Source organism: Drosophila eugracilis, unplaced genomic scaffold (assembly GCF_018153835.1).
Source record: "Drosophila eugracilis isolate 14026-0451.02 unplaced genomic scaffold, ASM1815383v1 contig_1897, whole genome shotgun sequence".
NCBI classification, from domain to species: domain Eukaryota; kingdom Metazoa; phylum Arthropoda; class Insecta; order Diptera; family Drosophilidae; genus Drosophila; species Drosophila eugracilis.
This window is the reverse complement of record NW_024572751.1, coordinates 1,592,273-1,616,423: the sequence shown is the minus strand read 5'-3', so window position 1 is coordinate 1,616,423 and position 24,151 is coordinate 1,592,273. Positions and strand designations below refer to the sequence as shown.

Here is a 24,151-nt window from a genome sequence, read left to right as displayed (position 1 = left end):
GCATTACCAACTGAATTCAAAATATCCCGTCGGATGACGCGTGGGATAAAGAAATGATTACGTGAAAATATAACGTAAAACGTAAGCAGTTAACGGTAAAAAATGCTACGAAATTTAAAAAGTTCACTATCTGAAAAAGGATGTTATATTGCCAGAATGGAGTATCGTATTTAAATTAATGAGGTGTCATTTCTAAGAGCTTACTTTTACTACTCTTTCTCAAAAACCCAATTTTTGTAGTCGTGGAATATCATACAAGCAATGCACATTTACAATTTTACATACATATGTACATAGATATATTATAGTCGGGAATTCTACACTATGAGTACTACTGTCCTCAGTGATGTTTGCAATTACATATATGTGTATATATATGTGGATTGCTCGATTGCATGCAGGTAGCTCGTACTTACTATGATAACTTTGAAGTTCTAACAAATTTATAGGTTTGCCGTTATTGCAATAGCTATTTATGGACACTGTTGATAAATTAGATCTGCAGTTTGTATAAATACCAGACTTCGTCAGCGAGTGATTTCTAGTACGTCAAACCGAAATTGGCCTAATTTAGTGCACAGTGCTTCTTGATATCATTATGCAAATTGCATCCAGCTTTGTGCTCCAATCAGTTCAAGAATGAGGATAGAGGGTGTGTCCGGTGGTCTTTCGACGCATTTCCCAGCGACTGCCTATGAGTGGCACCTGTTGCACTTAAATCCATAAATCAATTCGCTAAGAAAAGGGAAAACAATGGAGAAAGAGAGGCGAGCGGGAATTTAAAAATAAAATAATGAAATTCTTATTTTCAGTGGGACTCTCTTTATGCTCGCGCTACAAAAGTGGAGCGTACGAACCGCATGTGTCATCAGTTCTACGGCGGTATTCCTCCGATTTGGACGCGTTCCTCGCATTCGATCGTTTCCGCTCGAAAAGTGTTCCTCCCCCGCCTCGTCATTAATGCCAGTTGTTGATAATTTTCATGCGAATACTTATGCCGAGCTTGGCAGCTGACAGTTTCGTTTCCAAAGTTAAAAGTTCCGCTCTAATTTCGATTCGCGTTTAACGGTAATGTCCCAAAATACCAAAAACTAAGTTTTGCATAGAAATTAATTGCATTTCAGCGCCAAGTTGATTATTGCTTGTCTTTCAGTGTGTCCGCCAAAAATATTAAAAATATACTGCAGATTTTCAATGTTATGGGGCCGGGACCTCAAACAACTGATTTGTCAGGGGCTTATTTTGGCGCGTGTTGGCAGCCTCTGATACCAAGAATTATATATGTATATATACATATGTACATTTGTGTCTGATATAAAGGGATATATGATATGTACATTATATTGTCATGGCACATACAAATTATCCCACATAAACAATAAACAAGATGTTTGGCCATAAAAATAGAAATAAAAAGCATTCAGTTGAACAACAATTGATATATACAGAAATATAATGACTTGTAAACAAATTTTGTGGGAAAACAGACTTGGAAAAATTTAGTATGCTGATGAGTCTTTGTCTTCTTAAGTGATAACTACTGTATATTTGCATATGCTTTGTTTTAGACAACGTCAAGTGTACCTTGTGATATTTGCTTAGATATTACAAACTCAAATCCATATCGATCGAGTGCCTTAGATAAGATTTTATTTCAAATTTCCCCCTCTTTTCGTTCCAGCAGTGCTCACTTGTGATATCCGCCCCCTGTGACTCGTCGGTTCCCGAGAAATCGAAGCAATCCGGATAACCCAGATCCAGTTCCAAGTCCAGTTCTCGGTGCAGATCCCTAACCCAACCATGTCCATCGCCGACAAACGCGCCTCTTTCGCGCGCCGCGCCGAAAGCCTGGTGGAGCGGGTGAGAGTTATGAATACCATTTACGAGGTATCGGCATCAAGTGACCACGGATCGTGAGATCGATTTTCGATTTTGTTTGTTGTTTGCTGTTTGCTGCTTGATGTGGCCTGCTTGCTCCCTAATTTAGATTTATTTGGCCAGCATTTGTTGGCACGGCTCGTAAATTATGGCTCGAGGCGTTTAATGTATTTCACACATTCCCACCCAACCAGACGAACAACAGTCCCTGCAGTATCAATATATATACACACATTCTGATTAGGTATAAATGGCCGTAGGTGGCAGGTTCAGACACCCAGTCCGCAGTTCTCTACTGATTCCGTTGGGCCTGCACCGACTGCTTTAATTAATCTTAAACACTCGTACATTATACACATCGCCTTAATGAGTGGGTCCGAATTGTGCTCAGATCAAGGTCGTCGAGTGTTCCCCTATCACAAGACTGATTGCCTCTTATGGGCGTGGACGTGTGTTTGTGACAAGAGGTTCTTGGGGTCTCTCTTTTAACACGTATAAGTTTCTGGGAGTGGAGGAAAAATGCCACTTTCTGACCTAAACAATTACAGGCTTCGGTAACTGGGGTCAACCGTTTTCTATATTGCTTTTGCGTTGGAATCACCTAAAAGCTTTTTTTTTTTAAATATTCCTTTTTAAAAGTATTAATACTTTTAAGCATGTTTAAATATTATCTGGACATTTATAATTAGGGAGTGCCGACATAAATATTTGATATAAGAGTTAAAAGAATTCAAGATAAGAAAATTTAAATTGTTCCTTTTTTTAAGAATGTGATTTCATGTTTCCAACCGTAAATCAGTTCTGGTTGCTGCTCGAAAATTTCGAAAAATTTGCATCCGCAGGGCACAAAAAGAGTCATTGTTCGGCATTTCTTCCGCTGTCGAGCTAAAAATAAATGTTCCAATGCAAATAGCCCTCCCAAACTGCATGGTCATTCTGGCTGTGACAGTGGCTGTGGCTAGGTTTATGGGCAAGTGCATCTGCATCTGTGTGGGATTGCCGTACAATGGAGTTTCAGCAGAATATAGCCCCAAGCAAATTTGTCAGCGGTTGGGAAAAGTGGAAGTAATTGAAAGTTGGAGAAGAGTTACATGGGAGAATGAAAAGACATTCATTCCATGTCGTGCCTTGCTGAAGCTTTAATTAAGTGGGCTGACTAGGGTATACATATGAGTATACGAAAAAACAGGGTTCATTGAACGGCCGATCCATTTCAAAATAATTGATATGTACTCATTTACGACAACGGGCGGGGTACTGGGAACAAATTTGTGAGCTCTTTCCAAAGAGTTGATAGACAAATATTATACTTTTTATTACACATGTAAAGGCATCTGGGTTCATGATTTGTTTATCCCTTTAAAGGTATGAAATCCAAGATACCTTTATACTGAACATACATAGTTTGTACGCTCCCATCAAAAGCATTTTCTAGACATTAGCTTGAGTTTGAGTAGAAGAGATTTTGCTAAGTTGCTGTAAAATGTAATTGTCTAAAACAAATTTATCTCTTCTATAGATGTCTATTTGCCTACTTTGCGATTACATTAAACATAATAATTATGATTAACTGAACTTACTTGCCCAAAGTCTCTTTTGAAAGCAATAAAGGCATTAGACCTTCGTTACTAAAGGAGAAAACACTTGTGATAATGTTGTTGTAGCTAAATATAAAGCTGTCTTAATAATATTCTCTCCCCGTGAAAATGTTTCAAGAAGGAGCCAAGGAGCCTTCGGGCCTTTCTTAAATAGAGCAAAGTGTGGGAATTAAAAATGTTAATTGAATTTCGGGTCGGAATAAAGGCAGGATGAATCCGATGCCATCCGAGGGTTACATTCGCTTAACAGAGGGACGAGGGGCAAAGAGAGTAGGGGAACAGGTGTTAGGCGAGGGAAATTGCTTAACAACAGCTTTGGTTACACTTTGCATTTCAATTTGGGCGAGAGGATTCGGATGATGACGACGCTTATCAATCAGCGTGGGGATTTGGGTGACCAAGAGGTTCATTTGCATTCCATTTGAATCCCCGCCCATTGGAGGATGATCGATGTCCCTATAAGACCTAACATATTCCCCTCCCATGTGGGTCTATTTGGCTTGGCATTCACTTGAACTTGTGGGCCTCTTATCGTTCCGCTGGTGAATGCGAATCCAAAAATAGCTGGGCAAATAATCCGAGGAGGGGGCGGGGAATCGCGACTACGACGACGCGAACATAACGAGCAAAATAAATGAACGATAAAAAGCTAATAAAGAGCGGCATAAATAAATGCGTAAATATCGAGCGCATATATATCGTGCGGGAGGAATTCTGGTGGGTGGAAACTCTCGTAGATTGCCTGCCACTTGGTGGCCGGAGCATTACACAAAGGGGCGTGGCAGGTGGCAAGAGGCTTTGGGAGGGACAAAGAAGACGGGCGAACGCATTTGCTCAAGTGTCGGCGTTGTCATCCTTCGGATGTTGGCCTTGCCAGGACCTGTGTTTGTGTTGCCATTTGGGCTTAAGTGTTCCTGCCCGATCCTGCTGGTACGGGTTGTTCCTGAGCACAGGATGCTCCTGCCCTGGGCATGAGTAAATGTTTGCATACGATTCCCTCTGCCTTGAGTCCTAGCACTTTAATCCCGCTGGATCGTAGCTGGTGTGCCAGTTTCAGCTGTTGCAGCTCTTTAACACGGGGTTGTACTTTAAAATACTTAAAACTTTACAGTTCCATTTATAAACTTTTTAGCTCGTGGTGTGTTTATAAAATATACATATTTTCGGTAAGGGTTTAAGGAGAAAATAATGGGTTTTATTTCATATATGCTAAAAAATTTCATATTAGATAAGAAAAGTACACATATTTCCATTAAGTTAAATAAAAATGTTTGTATGTTTTATTTAGTGTCTGGTGAATAAGAGTCGATAAGTTAATTATTTATCTAAAAAATGTGTAGTCCTCGGCTATGTATTCCATGTAGCTACAACGTTAAGCCGCACAAAATTGATTGGATTTGTTTACCAAATATAATTTTACTTTCTCGTTTCGCTCACTCTTGACAATTTGCTGTTTATCTTTTGAGAATTTCCCGCTGTCTTCCGTCTGTTTCGGGAAAACCTTGAAGTTGAGTTTTTCTTTTCCCACTTAACTTTACGAATTGACATAAATAGGATTTTTGCGCTTTCACAACCCCCCAGATACTCAGATACCCATATACCCATATCCCCCATTTGGCCCAACTGAACTTGTGTTTTTCTGCTGCTGCCGCCTTGGGCAATCGGCTTACAGACTTTCAATTGCAGCCACAGCTCCCCTTCCACCCACTCACCTGAGCGAGAACTTTTCCCATTGTCTGGCACACCTACAACATCAGCTAACCGCTTAAGTAACGCGTATCTTGTACCCATTCGCTTTTCCTGTTCCAACGCTTTTCCTCGCTCACAAATAAATCCCCATGATGCCGCTGTTGTTGTAATTGTTTTTGTTGCGGGGTTTTGTTGTGGGTTCTGAGCACCTGCCTGGATAATTGTGCCTGACAATGGTGTTGTTCCTGCCTCGTTGTTTATGTGCATGCAGTGCGGTTCCTTCGCTCGCCTTTCGCTTAATTCCTTTGTCTGTCTGCTGGCTTTATGCTCTTTTATCAACACCCCCTTTTTGTTTAATTAAAGCGCATGTCGAAATTAAAACAAAAAATAATGACAATTATCCGTTTATGGCCTTGTGGGAAATGCATGAAATTCGCTAAGAGATCAACGAATTACGCAAAACACTGCGTACAACGCTGCGTATACGTTATGGGTTTTTTAGCTCTTTTAAATTTTTGCCACCCATCAAGAGTTTGCAATTTATTGGTGCCAATGGAATTTACTGAATTATTTGTTTTTTGAAAATGTATTGCATTTTAATAAGAAAATCCAATCTTTTTGATTGAATTTTTTACAATTTAATTATTTTTAGCATGAATAATATTTTTTGTTATTAAAAATTGTATTTTTATAAGTTGATCAACAGATACCATTTAATTCATAACTTCCTACCTATACATTTCTAATTGCTGAAGACTTGGGGCTTCAGTTTCCGTCATTATTTTTGGCTTCCCATAATTGGTTGCAGCATTTTACAGTTAACCCTGCGCACTCCCCTGCCTTCCGCACTTCAATTTAACTTTAAATTACTTTGGCTTTATCCGGAATTTTCGTGCGGCATCAGCGCATCTTTGATAGTGTAGGCGGGATGTCGATGTCAGCACAATTGCAAAGAATCAGTTGGTAATCCATCCATCATATCATCATAGCCAGAGTCACCTCTGCTCTCGATTTCCATAAATATTCATGCCCTGCTGCCCTCCATGTCCATATCAGAAATTGTTCCACCAAAGTGCCACGCCCACACCCTCGACTCATCGGCAGGGTAACCACAACCACGGCCACAGCCGGCTTGACCTAGGACACGCATATTTCTAATGCGCATTTCGTTCGAAAGGGGGAGGGAATGGGAAGGGAGTGGGAGTAAAAGTGAGGCAGCGGATATGCGCATTTCCCGCGCGCTGACAAATTAGCACATCAAAACAAAAAGGCCAAAAAGGCTTACAGCAACAACGAAAAAGGGCTGAGAAAGCGAATGCGAGGTCCCGCCGACAATGAAGAGTCTGCTCAACAATGCCCACAAAAACAAAGTAAGACAAAAAGGATTTTTACATAAACCCACGCAAGACATTCACACACATCTAAGCGAGGGCACACATACACACGCGTGTCGAGAAATACACGTACAGTACGTGAGTGGGCGCCAAAACTCGGCGCGCTTAAAAGTAGGCAACGGAATTTACTCTGCTGATGCTGTAGGTGCCCGAGTGTTAGTGTCCGTTCGAGTGTTTATGTGTGGGCGAGTGAAAGCGTTGCCAGATGAGAAACAAGTTTCTGAAAAAGATAAACATTTAAATAACAACATTTATATTACAATATATCGGTTTTGAAAATTATTTTTTTATTCTAAAATATTCGCTACGCGAAAGGTTATGTTTTAAAAAGAGCAATCTTTTACTAGCCTTCTAAATATTTCAGTGTCGCTAAATCTTAGGTTTGTATCAACCAACAAGTATTGTACGGGAATCCTAATTCACTCAACGAGAACTCTAGGATGGCTTTATATAAAGAACAATAATTGCATTGTATTTCGTATTTTGTATTGCGTAGTTTGCTGGCAACCATCTGGCCACGCTTCGACCAACACCTTCCCAACTAACTGCCCTACGGCAACATTTCAACACTTGCCCCGCCCCCAACTGCCTCCTTTTGCCACAGCAGCATCCCTGCAAGAGCGAGAGAGATGGTCCCAGAATGTGAAAAAGTGGGCGAAGGGCGATTTCACTTTCCATCATTTTGTTTTGCTACCCATTTCGCGTGGATTCGTTTCACTTCGGAAAAGTTCGGTTTTCACGCCGGCGATGGCAATGCGAGGGTTTTTCCCCATGATAAGCCAGTTTTACAGTCGTCGCCAGGCGTTCGAACATTGCGCATCCCAGAAACGCGTTCCCGCCCGATTCGCTTCCGAATTCGAGTTCAGCCTCCATTTCCACATCCAAGTGCTGCTGTGCGCCTAATAGAATCCCGTTCGAGCCACGTTTGTGTGTCCCGCAGTTCCTCCAAGCCAAGTTAGGAGCGAGCAAACGAGTGAAACCACCGAATCATGTCGAAGCCGGGAACCCCAAAACATGGCGCCAGCTCATCTTCAGCCGCTGCTGCTCCCGAGAAGATAAGCGTAAGTTCCGACAGCTTACCGTCAGGATTGCACCGAAGTCGGACAGCTTTTTCGACAAGTGCATCTTGGCTGGTTTCGGATTCAGGGCGTTATGTTCCGCGTCACATTTGCCCCGTCGAGAGCGTTAATGCGCTTTTCTAGAATTCTCTCTGTGCGTATACGTAATATCCTATGCTGCATGTGCGATGGCTTCTGTCAACATCTCGAGTGACTGAGTGGTTTAATTTTTCAAAATTGTCGGGATAAACATTTGCAGGGAACTTGGAATTAAAAAGGCAGGCAGGAGAAAAATGTTGTTCTAGAAGTGACTTTAATAGATGGAAGAAATGTAACAAAACATTTATGGCTCGAGATCATACTAAACCCAAATATGATAAAACTATCACATTTGTATTTCGTTTTTAAGCCCCCTGAGTAATAATATCGAGTATATTCTTGGATCTTCGGCTTTTGGGTTTTCTATCACGAAAAAGAGCCTTTTTTCTTTCAATTAATCAAGTTGGAACCCAAAAGCTAAGCCAAGCTAAACTACGCTCGAATAGAGAATAGAGAAACATATGCGGGTGGCCATGGTGACCTCGAACTCCCTCTGCCGTGGGGTTACCTTTTGCAGTTGGCAGCTATTTGCTTTTTATTTTCTTGGCCCGTGATGCCCAGTGAACTGGGCTCAAAGGGCATAGCATACTCTCTGACTTGCGCCTCATAAAAATTGCATAATTGTCGTCCTGCATGTGGTTGTTTGTGCGACTCTTTGTGGCAATGTGTGGGTGTTGATGGGGTGGGGTTGGTTGGAGGTGGAGGTGATTCAACCATTAGCCTGGATGTTTCTTTTTACGTGCCATTTGCGGTCGCATCTGGCCACAATAATTACGTAGACCGGGCCAAAACGAATGTAGGTGCTCAAATGGGCAAAATTATGGCCTTCGTTCGTCTCTAATTACGTTCTATTTTCCTCTTTATTAAGCTGCTAATTATATGGTAGAAAGTTGGTCCAGCAAATTATGACATTTTTTTTGGAACTCAATTTCAAATTTTTGCGTTCCAAAAATGATTTGTGAAATTGTTTTTCTCTTTTTCGTTAAACTTATCATATATTACCAACATTTTATACTCCAATTTATGAAATTCATCAGGAACCACGCTTAAATTTTGAAATTTCTAAATCTTTATGAATTTATGTGATTTATCCTTAAGCTAAACATAATATTTATACTTAGACTTATCAAGACATTCCGAAACAGAACTTCCATTATTAAAATCTGTGGAACCTCTGGCTCTGAAGTTATGTTGCCAGCATTTCTGCACTTCCCGACTGCACCATTCAACTGGCTCATGATTTACCCATTTTCCTTCCCCGACTGAGCTCATCAAATCCAGCCACAAAGTGTGCTACGCTCCTTCGACCCCGACCACAAAATGCACGTTGCTCGTCCTGGATTGCAATCCCAATTCAAATATGCTGACTAAAGGGCTTTGCTCGGCATAAACCACTGCGAAATATATTTCTGCCCGACGTCGACTGGCTTTGTTTCTCCGTTTTTTCGCTGGGTTCGCTTATCCCTTCAGGCGGAGCCTGAATACGATGGGATTTAATTAGGGAAAAGGATAATGGAGAGCAGGGCTGTCCATATAGGTCTATGCATTATACATGATTTGCTGCAGTCCCAAGCCCAACTTATTTCCAACGGTTTTCTTATTTTTCCTCGGCGTTCAGCTGAATAATAAAAAGGCAGCCCGCGGGGTTTTCATTTGCCGCCTTCGCCTTGAAGGAAGCATCCCGTAATTTGTGTTGGCCCACACTTGCTCACTCCTAGAGCAAAGGAGCCTTTCCGGCAAGTTTTGTTCCCGCACATTGGAAAAACTCCTCCCGTTCCTCCCAGAATAGCAAAGTTTATTCATCCCCGACGTTTGTTTTCGCCGGAGCATCTGGCATTTCCCACTTTCTTTGTTCGGTGTCCTTTGGCCGCTGGAGGAAAACTTGTTGACTTTGCCGCCGGACATCGAAGGCATCGAAGAACATGCGTTAATATAATTGTATTTCGAATTGTTTTTTTTAATGAAATCCCCGTTTCCTCCTGCCGGAATCGTGCGCCCGCCGTAGGAGCCTTGTAAAGTCAGTTTGTGATGGCACTATTTTCACTTCGGTGCCGTAATAACTGTGCCATTGGCAGAGTGTCAAAGTTTTCAAGGTAAGGTTGCGCATACGCCCTGTTACCTCGTCGGCTGCCAATCCTGCGGCTGCGGGCGCAAACTTAAACAACATTTAATTGGTGGCTTTTAGCACCGGCCTACATGCTCGCCCTATTTGTTTGTGTCTATTAAAAATTTTCCCTTGCAATGCGGTCCCGTTCGCCAGAAAAGTGTGCTGGAATTTTGTTTGCCCAACTTTTCGCATCACTCGGGGGCTTGAGCTTTTGTACTCTCTCCCTGAAAAGTTTTCCATAAATTTCCAACACTTTTAATGTGCTGCGCGGCATTAAGCGTCGAGACTTCCACCGCCTTCGTAATGGGTTTCCCGAGCCTGTTGGCCAAGTGTTGGGGCATGAAAATCACATCAAGTATACGTCAAACTTATGCTCCTAGATAATTCCTGGCAAAAGAAAAATTCTACTTACAGTGATTGTATTTTCATTTTCTTTGAAAAATGAAAAAAAAATGAAGACCCTATAGAAGGTGTGATCTTGATTTATATAATCTTATTTTGTGATTATCGTTGGCCAACCCAGCAGTTTTTTGTACGATCAACTTTAGCAAGTTTATTCATACATAATCCAGGAAATAATCTTAGCTTAAGCTATTATAAGTAATGGAATCAGGACAGATACATCATAAAAGTACTATTTTTCAAAATCAGCTTAAAAATTTTAAATGGTAAGCTAACTCTTAAACATTGATTTGAACTACGAATATGAGATATCTGCGTCCCTTTGCAATATTTAAAATTTCTACTCATGGAAACTGAAATTTAGAGCAGAATAAATATTTAAACATATCCTGCATTTAGTTCCTATTAAAATGCAAATTCTATGAACAGAGGATTGCAATATCCACCGACAATTACTATGGAAACAATTAGGATTTTGTGTGCATTAGCAGGATTTAATGTGCAATGCACAGCTCGGAATTCAGATATCATGTCAATTATGGGGCATGCACAGTGCACGTGCAAAATTCATATTCGACAATTACTAATTGAAACATTTTGGGCCCGCATCGCCCGCCGTTGGCCATTCGGAATATTAATTGAGATTAATGCGATGTCAATAGAACGAACAGGAAAATGTCACAAGAATGGCAGAGTCGGAGCCCAGAGCTGATAATTAAATCTGCATTACCATTACGCATGCTGGTCAGGAACATGGTAGGAAAAAGTGAGAAATGGCATCGATTGGATGAGCCTATGAGTCTATGGACACTCCCAGTAGGGCGTGGATGGGCGACACATGACAGCACTTAACCAAATACGAATAAAATCCACAGCATGGGGACTTTGAGGGATCCCCAAAGTGCTTCGGTGCAAGTGCGGTTATGACCCGAAATCCATTTACACTCGAATACTTTTCTAGCCAAAATGAAGTGGCCATGCCGGATGGACAAACAACTTTCGGTCCGCCCGTAAACAACCCAGCCACGGCCAGGATCTGTTTGTCAAGGCAGTCACGAGCCTTTAAATTACGAATGCAATAAATGTTGCCAAGGGAGAAATCCCGCCGATTGAGTTAGGCGCGTCCGGCAAGGGAAATGCTGATTAGCGGAAAGGAAAAACTGGGGAGGATTGGGAGTGGGGGTGGTGGATGTAGCCAGGATTCAATGGCCAGCACTTTGTTAAATAAACTTTCTGTTCGAGTGGCGAACACTTCTGCAGCAGACTTGCCTCTCTAGAGCCCTCAACTTGGGCCCGGCTTTGTTTTGCACCGATTTTTTTTGTCCCCATCAAAGCTGATGAGCTGCATGGATGATGGCGAGGAACGGGCTGAGATAAATGCTGACCTATATCCACCTGGAACGGCAAATAGCTGCGGAGGTGTATAGCTGTTGGGTAATTAAACAAGAACAAAGAAAATTGGCCCGAATAGAAAACGAGTCTGAGGTGCGAAGTTTCAGCTGTCCCATTTGCACAAACTTTTCGTTTTTGTTTAACCATTTTCGGAACAAAGAACCATCTGAATTTGGCTAAAACTTTTCAAAAAGGAAGTTTACTCGTTTCTTGCTTAAAATATTATTCGCAAAAGTTAGTTTTCAATTTTTGGTGGCTTTCAGAACAGCAGCTGTATCTGATCTGTAAGGTCAACTCTTGGAGTCTTTAAAGGGCGAGCACTCAAATTAAAGTGAATATAAGTTAACTGCTATAAAGTCAGGTTAATCCTCTCATGTGATATACATATTTTAATTAAGCTTATTCATCTAGCTTAACTTTCAGTAAGCTAATTTCAAATGTTATTTCAAACTTTTTCCATTATCAATCCAGTCCATTAGAAACGCAGTTAGGAATTTCATCAGAATAAAGCTTAAAACCCGTATCATTGGCGAAACACGGCATATCAGTATATCAGTACAGCAGCCATCAAGCCGTCAACTGTGAAATCCATCAGCAATCCGGCAGAATCAACCCGACCGGCTGACAACTTCTGCAAACTCTCACGCCAGGACGGATGTCCTGGAATGGGATCGTGTGCGATATGATGGAAACAAGGCTGCCGTGTGTAATGGGCACTTAGGTCGCTGCCACATGATTACGACATTAAAGGGAAATCGGGGCAAATGGGATTGAGAGGGGGCACGGGAAGTTGGATCGAGTCTGAATGGGAAAAGGGAAAGCGCAGTCAGCCGACATGAAGAGAGAGCGAAGGCGGAAGGGGTTAAAGCTTCGAAAAACTGGCAACGTCAACGGAATCGGAAAAATATGAGACGAGAACACAGAAGGAGCCAAGAGCTATGGCAACACGGAACAGCAGCAAGGAGGTCAATGAGTTGACACGTGCAACACACTCGGCAGCAACATCATGGCAAGCTGCAACTTTCAGCTTTGGCTTGGGGGCAATGCCTCAGCTTTGGGTGGATTCCACCCATTCAGCCATCCAACCATCCAACGATCCAACCACCCTCCTACACTTCCGAAAACCACCTCCCCTTTTGTTATCCTGCGGAGAGCAAGTGATACAGTTTTATGCATGTTTTGCAGGCATTCAGGACATCGTTTTGGGTACACACACACACATGCAAGCGTGCCCCTACTGTAGCAAAATTCAGACGCATATATCTGCATCTGCATCTGCCACTGATATCAAACAGATACCGGAGAAATGCTCGAAATGAAAACCAAACTTTATGGACATGAAAATGCAATTCGTGTACCGAAAAATTGTATTGCTCTATTTTGTTGATGGCAAACAAGGAGGTTGTTTACCAACGGGGAAAATATTTGTCAGGGTTTCTAAAAGGAACTTGACAGAACTTTTCAAAATTTATTACTCTTTTTTTATTCCATCTCTGAAATAATCTCTGCTCATCCAAACCACATCTAAATGTACATTAATTTATTCTAGTTTACAAGCAAGTTTGCTTACCTCCATAATCACAAATTGATTAACTGGCAGATGACAGTTGCCAATTGAGGCACTGACCCCAACTTGTTCCACCTCAAGTAAATTTCCATCAATGCTCTTCACATGTGTTTCCGTCACAGGAAAATCGAGTCAAAGACGTGACGACTATATAGTCGTGTGTCTCAATTAAGTATCTCGACGTAGACGGGCACATGGCTGCAAGTACGAGAAGAAGTGCAAACATTGACCCAATCGCAAGTCAATTAAAGTGGAAAGTAGAAAAACTTGGAAATCGGTAGGAGGGCAGGGCTAGACTCTCCAACATAAATCAAACGATTGAGCCAAATGACTTTTTAATTGACTGATGGCTCTGGCAATGGCAAGAGCCACAAACAAGCGGACAGCTGACACTGACTGGGGGCCAAAAAGTTCCTGTGACGCAAAAACGAGTGAACAATTTCCTTTACAATTGAGTTGATAGAAAGAAAATGCCCCAAAGCTAGACCCAAAGCTAACCCCTCTTCAGAAAAACCATTAAACTTTATATGTCATTAGTTTAAAGAGACATTTTATAAGGTCAATCATTGCAAGTTGTTTTCAATTTCTATACTACCCTCTTTTCCCTCAGTGTACCTGAGCGTGCTCAGAAGCATTCGACTGTTAGCCAGTGAAAATTTGTGGCTGAGCCAACCGCAAGACATCCATCATCTGTGATGTGAGCGAGGGCGACAGGCAAGGACTCCCGCCGGGGGAAAGGTGGATGAATGAACATCGGCAGGTCGTAAAGTGCAGCCAGGCAAGCAGCCCGGCAGTCCGTCACAGGTGGCACACACTACATACTCGCACACCCCCAATCACCCCCCTTTCCACTTTCACCCACAAAGTGCTTTTGAGGGCGTGCAATTTATTGGCAATTTCATTATTTATAAGCGATTTTCATGGCATATATGCGTTTATATTTGATCATGCCGATGGGATGACAGGTGCACAAAGGTTCACTGAATGGACACACTTGGCCCAAAGGCAGTTTTCCTAACGACTGAGGAAACCCTGTAATTTCCTAGGTCTTGACACACAATCCCCTTTCTGTCACCATCAATTGTCAACACTTTATAGCAGTCATTCTTCGAGCAGAACTCGTCAGTAAATGAATATCCCACGCCCCCAAGATAACACTCTTAGATGTATATTTACACAGTCAAAAAATAATCAGTCTAGCTTAAGGTTCTTTGAATAAATAAATAAATTATAATAGTAATATTACAAAATATAGAAAAGGTAAAACTTGCATGGGTAACATCTAAACAAACTTAAAATATATTTATAATATTATTTGCAACTATTGCTTTTTATATATATACTCGTATTCTTATGTTTTTATGTTTCCCACTGTGGACTCTTGTCCTTGGCAGATAGAATCCCATCGCAACCCAACCAACCCACTCACACTCAATTAATGCCAATTGATTTGTGACGGCAAGCACGCTGTTTGCTTGTTTGTTGATTTCCCGGCCATTATTCCGGTCTGCCCTTTCGCAACATCATCCCCAGCAATTTTCCCATCATCGCTGGTCGTCAATGGATTTGCGAGCCAAAGTGCATCTGGCTGATCCTGCAGTCAGGCTGCGCTTTATATGAACAAAAAGCCTTGGGCGATGCAATTTGGCCCCAGCTGCTGGCACATAGAACGCAGTTACATAAGCAGCCAATTTGTCTGATATATTTATGTTTTTAATTTGAATGCAAAACTTTATTGCCATGCCGCAGGTAAATCCGAGCGACTTTCGTCTTTCGTCTTCCGCAAAACGAGGCAAGCGAACAAAGCTGCGGCGAGCACTCAACAAATGCATTTGCATAATACCCGTTCCGTTTATTTATCTATTTACGGGCTTACACAAAACCCCCAAGTGGGCGTGGGGTAGGGGTTCTTAGGTTTAGCCGAATAGACATTAAAGGGCTTAGGCAAATTCTTGGCCAGAAGAGGTTCTTGGCCCTGCTGGTCTTTTGACACTTGTATAGTTTCACTCAATTTCAATAAGTGTTCAATGGCTGCATGTGGGGAACAAGAGAGTGTGTTATTCGAGGGCTGTCATAGGGGCAAGGATGGCCAAGGATGCCCGGGATGGCTGACAAAGGACCTCACAGGCTGCCGATGCTTCGGTCTCAATTTGAGGAGCTTGGCAGGCTTATTTGCTTTACGCTTTAATAAATTCCGAAATGGGCTTAGGCAAAGAAGAAGGAGAAGAACTGCCTGAAACTGATAGGCCAACACAATACACTTTTCCCAATGAAACGTACAATGTGCCTCTCCGGACTCCGGAGCTTGAATTACCTCAATCGATATCCTGGCCATCGCACGAATTTAGGCCATGAAGTCATAAACTGTAGAGACCGTATAAAGTCACATTGAAATCGGCAAGATAAATTATTTTGTTTATGTTTACAAAAAGTTAAATATAATATTATTGCTAAACAAATACCAAAATAAGAAAATTTCCCTTTAATTTATTTATTTATTGAAAACCAAAAAGTTGTGAAACTTGACAAAATGTATCATGTCCATGCAAACTAAGACCCTTTTCACAGTATACTGCCTTGGGGATTATAAAAATATTTACAAAATTGTTGAAAATTAACCCAGCCACTTGCAACTTCCTGGATCAAAACGGATTTGGCCAATCGCACATAAAATTCAATTTAGAAATTTCCCTCAAACAATCCCCAGGGAGTTCTTAATGCCAAAAATACCTTTGAGCGTCGAAAGTAAGCTTCTGCTTTGTTGCAGAACACAAACATTCAACAGTTTGGTGTGTTTCAAGGATGCTCGTCGTTCAGGCATGTACTTGAATTTTCCATTCCGAATTCCAATGCACGAATGGGTATATTAAATGCACACAAATATTTAACATGCCGTGGCGAGAAATTCAAATTCAAAAATTACACAAGGCAAGTCAGCATCCTCTTCCTAAGGCCAGGGACACGTGGCTTGGAGGACATCAAGGACCTGCCAAAAGCAAGCGCTCACAAAGTCAAATGCAGAGGAAAACATTCACATTTTTTGGTCATTTCATGCCCGTCATTTTTCACGCTTGAGTTTGTGTTTATGGCAACGTGAAAATCATTTTACCGTTTACTTTGCGTTCGCCAAAGTTTTCCAGTTTTCAAGTTCTGCCCTAACAAATAACAGCATTCCGAGCACACACTTCAATTTATATTTTGATTACCGTCTTTGCAGAAATACAATATAAGCACTGAGAAATGCGGGGATCTGACTGTTATAGTTCAGGTGAGCACGGTCCGGGTCTTGACCTTTTCGAGGGCCTAACGCTATCCTCTCGTTTATACCGTGATTTAGGGCGACCTGTCGCAGCAGGAGAAGCGAGCCGTATTTATCACGGTCCACGACTTGGGCTGCAACCGTAAGTAGACGGATCCCGGGTGAACTAATTGCCATTCGGCCAGTCACAGTTGACTAATTGAGCCCGCCCCCAGACAATTCTTTTCAGGAGTTCGTAAGCAGCCCCTGCATGACGGAGATCAAGGAGCGCTCCTGCTTCATCCACGTCGATGTCCCGGGACACGCAGACAACGCCGAGGCCCTGGCCGACAGTTTCCCGTTCCCCTCGCTTCAGGCCTTGGGCGAGGACCTGGTCACCGTGCTGGACTACCTGCACGTCAAATACGTGATTGGCCTGGGAGAGGGCGCTGGTGCCAATGTCCTGGCCCGCTTCGGCCTGGCCCATCCCAGCCGGGCACTTGGCCTCATCCTGATCAACGCCACTGGCAGCGCCGCTAGCGTAGTGCAGTCGTTCAAGAACAAGGTGAGTGGACTAAGCAGAGGTCTCTATAATAAGTGTCTGGATATTTCATCTTCCTTACGGCTGTTTTCTCGTCCTCGCTTTAATTTGTCAGCCAGGCAATTGAGACTACTATTCAAACAAACTATTCCCAAGCCCTAGCAGGCAAATTAATGAGAGTTCAAGAACGCTTAAGCTAGTTAATGCTTAACCCTATTGAAAGAATCTATAATACCTAAATATTTTAGAACTTCAAATTAACTTCTTTTAAATATTGTGTTTAATAACTTCCTTGTTCGTGATGACTCAAAATTTCCCTATTAAACATACGCAGTGTGGTTCGTCTAACTTTAAAATGTATTTTCGCAGTGGACACCAAATAACTTATCTGTGTTACATAGAACTTGTTATTGGAAAACACTAATTAATCCACCTTCTCTCTAACATTGCAGTTTATTAGCTGGAAAAGCGACGAAGTGGCCCAGTCGGCTGAGAGCTTTCTGATGTACCACAAATTCGGACATGTAAGTAGTGACAATCATGAGGGGAGGATGAGCCTCATCCTGGCCGAGCTAAAGTGTGCCATTGGCCTTGCCGTGGAGTGCGTGTTGTCGTTGGTTTGATCTCAGTGTTGTACTCACTTTACCTTCTGTTCTATTTTATGTTTGAACCTAACAACCAACCACCGATACGAACTCTGTTCGTCTGCGCTTTCAGGTTATGGAGGTAAACAGATCAAACGTCTCTAAATAAGTCTCTTCCTAAGCCAAACCATTTCGCAAACCTCGCTCAATCGGTGCTGCAGTGCTCGCTAAAATTCGAACCCTTCATAGTTTTAGGTCCCCTTTGTTCTTCCTAGGCATGTTTAATTTGATTGTTTATTTATTCGTTGAACTTCTCGTTGTTTTCTTCTAGAACTGGGTATGTACATAGTTTTCCCTTCAATTCATCCGACAAACAATTGGACAGAAGCAACCAAATTGGAAACCGAAAAAATATATCCATAGTCTTCTCAAGCCCACATTTGTCATTTTGTTGTCTCTGCTTTTTGTAATTTTTGCACGAATGTACTTTTTGTAGTTAATAGTTTAGATCGCTTTTCCTTAATGCATTTTTGTCTCACGTCAATGTTCTGCTCTCTGACTCTGCTCACAAAAACCCGGTGAACCATCGAACTTTACAGCAAATCGTGGGCGAGAATCCGGACAAGGACAAGATTGTGGCCGAATACCAGAAGCGTCTCCACCGATCCCTAAACAGCAAGAATATCGGTCTCTACGTCAAAGCATTTATGAAGTAAGTTTGCAGACAAAGTATTCGAGGTACACTTTCGAGTTATCTTCGTTTCCTAATCCACAGTCGCAAGGACCTCACTCTCAAAGGATGCAAGGTGGATGTCATTTTAATCACTGGCATGCTGAGTCCCTATGCCTCAATGGTCGAGAAACTGCATCGCGATGTGGAGAAGGAAAAGGTCACTATTCTGAAGATCGAGAGGGCTGGCGATGTTCTCGCCGATGCTGTAAGTGTTGTTGTAACTTGAATAAATTGATTACAAATACTTGTTATATTTTATTTTTAAGTTAAATAAATTAATTTAAATTTTACATATTTTGAAATACCTCCAGCCCGGCAAGGTGGCCCAATCCATTTTGCTGTTCTGCAAGGGACAAGGGCTCCTTACGTCAGTGGTGATGCCAGGAGTGGATCGCGGGCGCGCCTTCTCCACCGCTAGCTCAGGATCTTTCGAGGGGGCCAACGGATCGAGGCGCTTGTCGCGGGGCATTTCAATGGAGGACTACGACAAGCCCAACATCCGCCGTCTCAGCATCATGAATAGTGAGTTGCCCAAGAAGGAGTAATCCAGACCATGCCACCCCCACGGCTTCAGTTACAGAAGTACACATCCAGCGTTGGTAGATTAAGCATAATCGCGTATTTAAATTACTTAAACTAGTGAAATACCTTTAGTCTGAGCAAATTGTATTTGTGTAATCCCAGAGCCAAACAATCAACCCAAATGTAACCGCTTACTCTTAGTCAAATCACAGGAATTTTAAGCCAAATTTTAATTAGCAATCGCTTCAAGTTTTCAACAAGCAAAAGAGCAACAAACACAAGAACACATTGACTATTTGAATGGAAGGAGAGCAACTGAATACTGTATTTAAACTGTGTATTTAGGTTTAGTCTTATGTACCCCATGGATCCCACCTGTGAAACTTAAACCAAGGCAGACCATTCATATCTAAATCTTCCACTCGAACAACTGCTAAACATGTACTACAAAAAAGCAATCTATGTAATACCTCCGAATAGTAAACTGTACCTAAACACGTAGAAACTAATGCGAAAACTACCAAAATGTAGTCCCTAATCAATCTACTCTTCTTCCCGCAAATTTTATAATTTTTGTGAACAGTCTCAAATGTTGCTATTTTAGTGAAGAAATCATATACAATGTTTGAATAGTGTAAGTCGAAAGCACCACTACAAAAGATGCTTATTAAAAGTATGTGTACCAAAGGCACACGGATTACATAATTTTATGTGTACACAATCAAAGCATAAGCAATTCGAAAACCAAAGAATATTTTATTGCAACGTAGGTGTCATGCGTTTTTGAAGCAAGTATTACAATTGTTTTATCGCATTGGCTTCAGCTTAACATTTAGTGAAGACAATTAAGTCGACCAAGCACTCAGATAAGTAGATACAACTACACCGTTACACAATAAAGTTAAAAAAGAAAATGTACTTTTGGAAGCTTTATTCGGGTTTTAAATTAGCTGGCGTCGTTTTGACTGACTTAAAACTTATCGTAATTACTGTTTTAAAGGAATTAATCAATAATTAAAATTCAACAAAAATGTATTCAAAGATGTTCAAAAAACAATATGAAATCCTACCACATTTATATATTTTTTTATTTGCATTTAATAATTTAATAGAAACTATATATGGCATAACTAATATAAAGTTATATTTAATTCCAAATCATTTCCATTCAATGAAAATCAAGAATTGAATACAGCTTGCCGAACAAATTTGAACTTAAAAGATAAGCGGAAAAAAATCAATTTATCGGAAATAGAACAGTTCCATCTCTACGTGCTTGTTATCGATAGTTTTGCAGTCCAATAGCTTAAGTATTTTTAACGCCTCCACGTACGGTCACTCTGGTGCTTAGTGCTTTTTAACAACAAATTTTAAAGCAATTGTTGAAATATAATGTTGATACTTAGCTAACCTGTGCCTCATTTCCACCCCGTCGCGTATTTACCAGCTAAGCACTTCTTCGCGTTCAACAGCGTCTACATGGACGCCCCCCCGCCTACGAAGCCTCCAAGGGGAGTGAAGTACGGCAAGGATGAGGTAAATTTCTTCAAGCCATCTCTGAAAATGGTATTTCCCTCGCAGCTTAGTCTTCTCAACCAATAAACCCACCTGGAAACCTCGCCTTATTGTGTTTTGTTCGCTAAAAAATAGGTTCTTAGGTGCAGCTTGCGCTGCGGGTCCAAAGTTGATGACGACACCATCTGGATGTTGTTGTTGGTGCCATACGCCCTCTTTTTGTGAGGCGATATTGTTTTTCTTAGATTAAAAGTGAGTAATGGTTGTTGGACATTTTTTGTAGTCCGCAGGATGTGGCTTTCTGGTCAACGTCATCAAGTCTCTGGGATTCAGTGAGACCACCGAGGAGCGTCAAAAGGAAAAGCAGAAAATAGAGCAGGAGTTTAAGCGCTCTGATCTGCGATTAAACGAGCTAGTGTCTCGACATGACCAGCAGCTTACCCAGGTGCTGCCCCTGTTCAGCCAGGTGTCCTCGGAAGTGACGGCCAGTCGGGAACGGATCCATGCTGTCAAGGAGAACCTCGGAGTCTGCAAAAGGCTGCTCCAATGCCGGCGCGATGAGCTCCGAAAAATGTGGACGGATGCAGTTCAGCACAAATACGTGCTGGAGATGTTGGAGCAAATGTAAGTCCAACTTTGAAGTTCATCCAGCCCGCATCAACTCCATTTTTTTCCAGTCAGGAGCTGCGCAAAGTGCCTCAGCGGGTGGTGGCCTATACCGCCAAGCGCCAGTATCTGCATGCCAGCAAGGCCTTGACCGATGCCCTTGCTACCCTCAATGGGCCGCTCCAGGCCGTAGAGGGCTTGTCTGATCTGCGGACCGACTTACAAGCCCGTCGTCAGCAACTATATCAGAGGCTGCATGAGGAACTGGTCACCCAAGTGTATACCAACTCAGCGAACGAGGCACTCTCCTCGTTTCAACGCAGCAACTCCAGTCGGTTGAATTCCAGTTTTACTCGAGGAATAGGAGCACGCCGATCTACGGATCGCATCGAGGCCAATGCTCGAGTACGCAAAGCTCTGGCAGAAATGGCACAGAGCTTCGATTTGGATAAGACCGAGGTTATTGAAGACGCGGATCTTATTTACCCGGAGCTGAGCATGAGCTACTTCGTTGCCATCATAGTGGAGTCGTTCGGAATGCTGCACAAGGTTCCAGACTCCCTAGAAACGCTGCGCGTTCAAATCCAAACGGAGTTGCTCAATGTTGTCCGGCATACAACGCATCAGTTGTCTATGAGTGGAACAACTGCAGAGACCAATCCGCTCCTTACACTACTGGAGATCATATTTAAGCAGTTCAAGGCCATCGCCAAAACGCATACCTTATTGCTAAAGAACTATTTGTCAGTCGGCCAAAAGTACTCTGTAGTTGGTCCCCAACCGTACGACCTGACGGACTTCTGGGCCCAGGCCCAGTCAGTGGTTAGTAGGGGGATTATAAGCTCTATCAACATTCATTTTTAATTGGAATACACCTTTTCATTTTAGTTGCAACTGCTGCTCACTGACTACCTGGATATACAGAACGCTGCCTCAGACGAATGTGCCCAGACGGGTTTTTCAGAGCCCACTAGCAACATAAATTCCTATTTCCTAAGGCGAAAGGTGCCAAGGTAAGCGAATAGTAAACCATTTTGTACTTAATACTTCTACTTATATTTCAACTTATTAGCACCAAACGCTCAATGTTCAAGTTCGACAAGTCCTCGCATGTTGGCAGCTGCAACAATAGTGACTCCTTTAAGGAGCATCGTCGCAATGCCTCAGATGCCTCCGTGGACGATAATCTGGGCGCCCAGCTCGGAGGAAGTGGCAAAGGCTCAACTAGTGGTCTTTTCCCTCACGAGAAGAAGCAGCGGGAGAAATTACTGATTTGTACTCCCGATCAAAATATCATAACCAAAGTGTACCTACCTCTAATGGGATATATCAAGGAGATAGAGAACTTTATGAAGTGCAAGCCAGGGTGAGATAATTGTCTAAATGACTGGTTCAATGTTTTTATATTTTCTCGTACTTCCAGGCAACCCTGCAGTCTGCATGACTTTTTAGACAACTATATTAAGGACACATTCCTTTCCAAGGGCCACAACCGTAACCTGCAGCTGACCATCGAGTCGCTTTCGAAGAATCAAGACGCATGGCGAACTATTATTAGTCCTGAGGAGATCAAGGCCCTCCACCTGAACAGACCCTTGTTGCAGTCCACAGTGATGGTCGAAAGGAGGTTAATGGAGACTAAGAACCTCATCCAAGACCTGCCCTGCTACTCTGAAGACCTGCTTAAAATGGTGTGTGCTCTTCTGAAGGCCTATCGGGAAATCTGCCAGGCTGCCTACCGTGGAATCGTGCAACCAGATTCAGAAGATAAAAGAATTTACAGTGTAGCCTGGCTTAAGGATGAAGACATAAGCAGATTTTTAAAGTAAGTATATAAATATTATCAATAAATCTATATTAGTTATTGATTATCGCTTAGAACGCTCCCGAACTGGACGGACTTGAAGACCTCTAGTCAGAAGTCACGTCATAACCGGAAGCTTCATCGTGGAAGTTTTGAGCCTTCTGAGGAGGAAAGTCCGTTGCAGGTGCAGCAGCGCAACATCCGAGAGGCTGAGATGCTTACAAGTAACTTGGGCGAAGGTGGAATCACCCAGCAAGAGATTCTGGTCGAGATCAGTGTGCTTAAGGAGCTGGCCATACTGCAGGAGAGCATGGAGTGGTTTTCGTGCCGCGTCTCAGAGTTTGCAAATGATTTGCGCCGCCCGTTGGTTAATGGACTAAACGCTGCATCTGCTGAGTGCAATGCCGACATCGCAGTAAAGGATGGCACGATCAAAGTGATGACTAACCTGGCTTTGGAGTTCGATGAGCTGGCAAATACCTGTCTATTGGTTCTCCATCTCGAGGTCCGCGTTCAGTGCTTCCATTATTTGCGTTCGAAGTCCAGTGTCAGGGCCAACAGCTATGTGGGTTCCAAGGATGACATCTTAGAGCCTGATCGTCAAGTGCAAGTACTCACCAAACGGCTCTCTGAAATGGATGAGGCGTTCAGTGCGACTCTGCATCCAAGAAAAACTAGGGTAATATTCGCCTTTCTCTTGATTTCACTTAGCCTTAACTTTATATGTTTGTTTAGTACATTTTTGAGGGACTTGCACACTTGGCGTCGCGCATACTTATCCAAGCCTCCAACTATCTGGAGCATATCGATCAAATAACTGTCCAACGCATGTGCAGGAACTCAATCGCCTTGCAGCAGACTCTGAGTAACATAACTGCCTCTAGGGAAGTGGCTTTAGATCAGGCCAAGCAGTTTTATGAGCTTTTATGCATGGAACCAGATGTAAGTATTAATTAATTTTGTAACCTTTATTTCATAGTCTGAGTCACTACATAATTGCTTGTTCACCTACAGGAAATACTCAATGTGTTGCTGGAACGGGGCACTCAGTTCTCTGAAATGCAGTTGCTTAACGCCCTGCAATTGTCGTGCAAGTCCTTTGGTATAACTGACGCCAATCTCTTGGCTTCCTATCAGCAAAAGCTATCAGACATTCTAGGCGCGAAGCCTTCAAAAGGTGTTGTTGTGTAATAATCGTTGTATCCAGCTGAGAAACCAATTTTAATATCCATTCATTTGGGCATTAGGTGTAAGTGCAAAATGTGTGTTAGTATTAAGCTCAAAATGATTATGAATGTTCTGAACATGTTTGGCGAGCACTTGGTGTTGCGATGTAGACGTTTATACAGATACATATTCTAAAGTTCATTAACGGTACTTTAATGGCGTATACACAATAAATGAAAATTTAACAACGATGTCTT

At 42.3% G+C, this 24,151-nt stretch overlaps 1 protein-coding gene across 13 annotated transcripts; it reads left to right on the top strand.

Moving 5' to 3' along the window:
• The first annotated feature begins 886 nt into the window (after positions 1–886).
• LOC108115332 (exocyst complex component 4) lies at positions 887–24,145 on the top strand. 13 transcript variants are annotated; one of them, XM_041817751.1, is made up of 19 exons: positions 887–1,068; positions 1,685–1,860; positions 16,402–16,452; positions 16,522–16,585; positions 16,659–16,987; positions 17,416–17,487; positions 17,681–17,689; positions 18,147–18,259; positions 18,323–18,485; positions 18,592–18,802; positions 20,250–20,338; positions 20,601–20,941; positions 20,995–21,745; positions 21,812–21,936; positions 21,996–22,289; positions 22,347–22,748; positions 22,803–23,406; positions 23,463–23,669; positions 23,742–24,145. In XM_041817751.1, exons 2-19 carry the CDS (start codon positions 1,801–1,803, stop codon positions 23,916–23,918), a joined length of 4,062 nt encoding a protein of 1,353 aa, XP_041673685.1. In that variant the 5' UTR covers positions 887–1,068; positions 1,685–1,800; the 3' UTR covers positions 23,919–24,145. The 13 variants fall into 13 exon arrangements, with proteins under 13 accessions (XP_041673685.1, XP_041673682.1, XP_041673680.1 ...); XM_041817748.1 differs by lacking the exon at positions 17,681–17,689 and adding an exon at positions 17,879–17,884 and having other exon boundaries at positions 1,685–1,887; XM_041817746.1 differs by having other exon boundaries at positions 1,685–1,887.
• Positions 24,146–24,151: the final 6 nt, after the last annotated feature.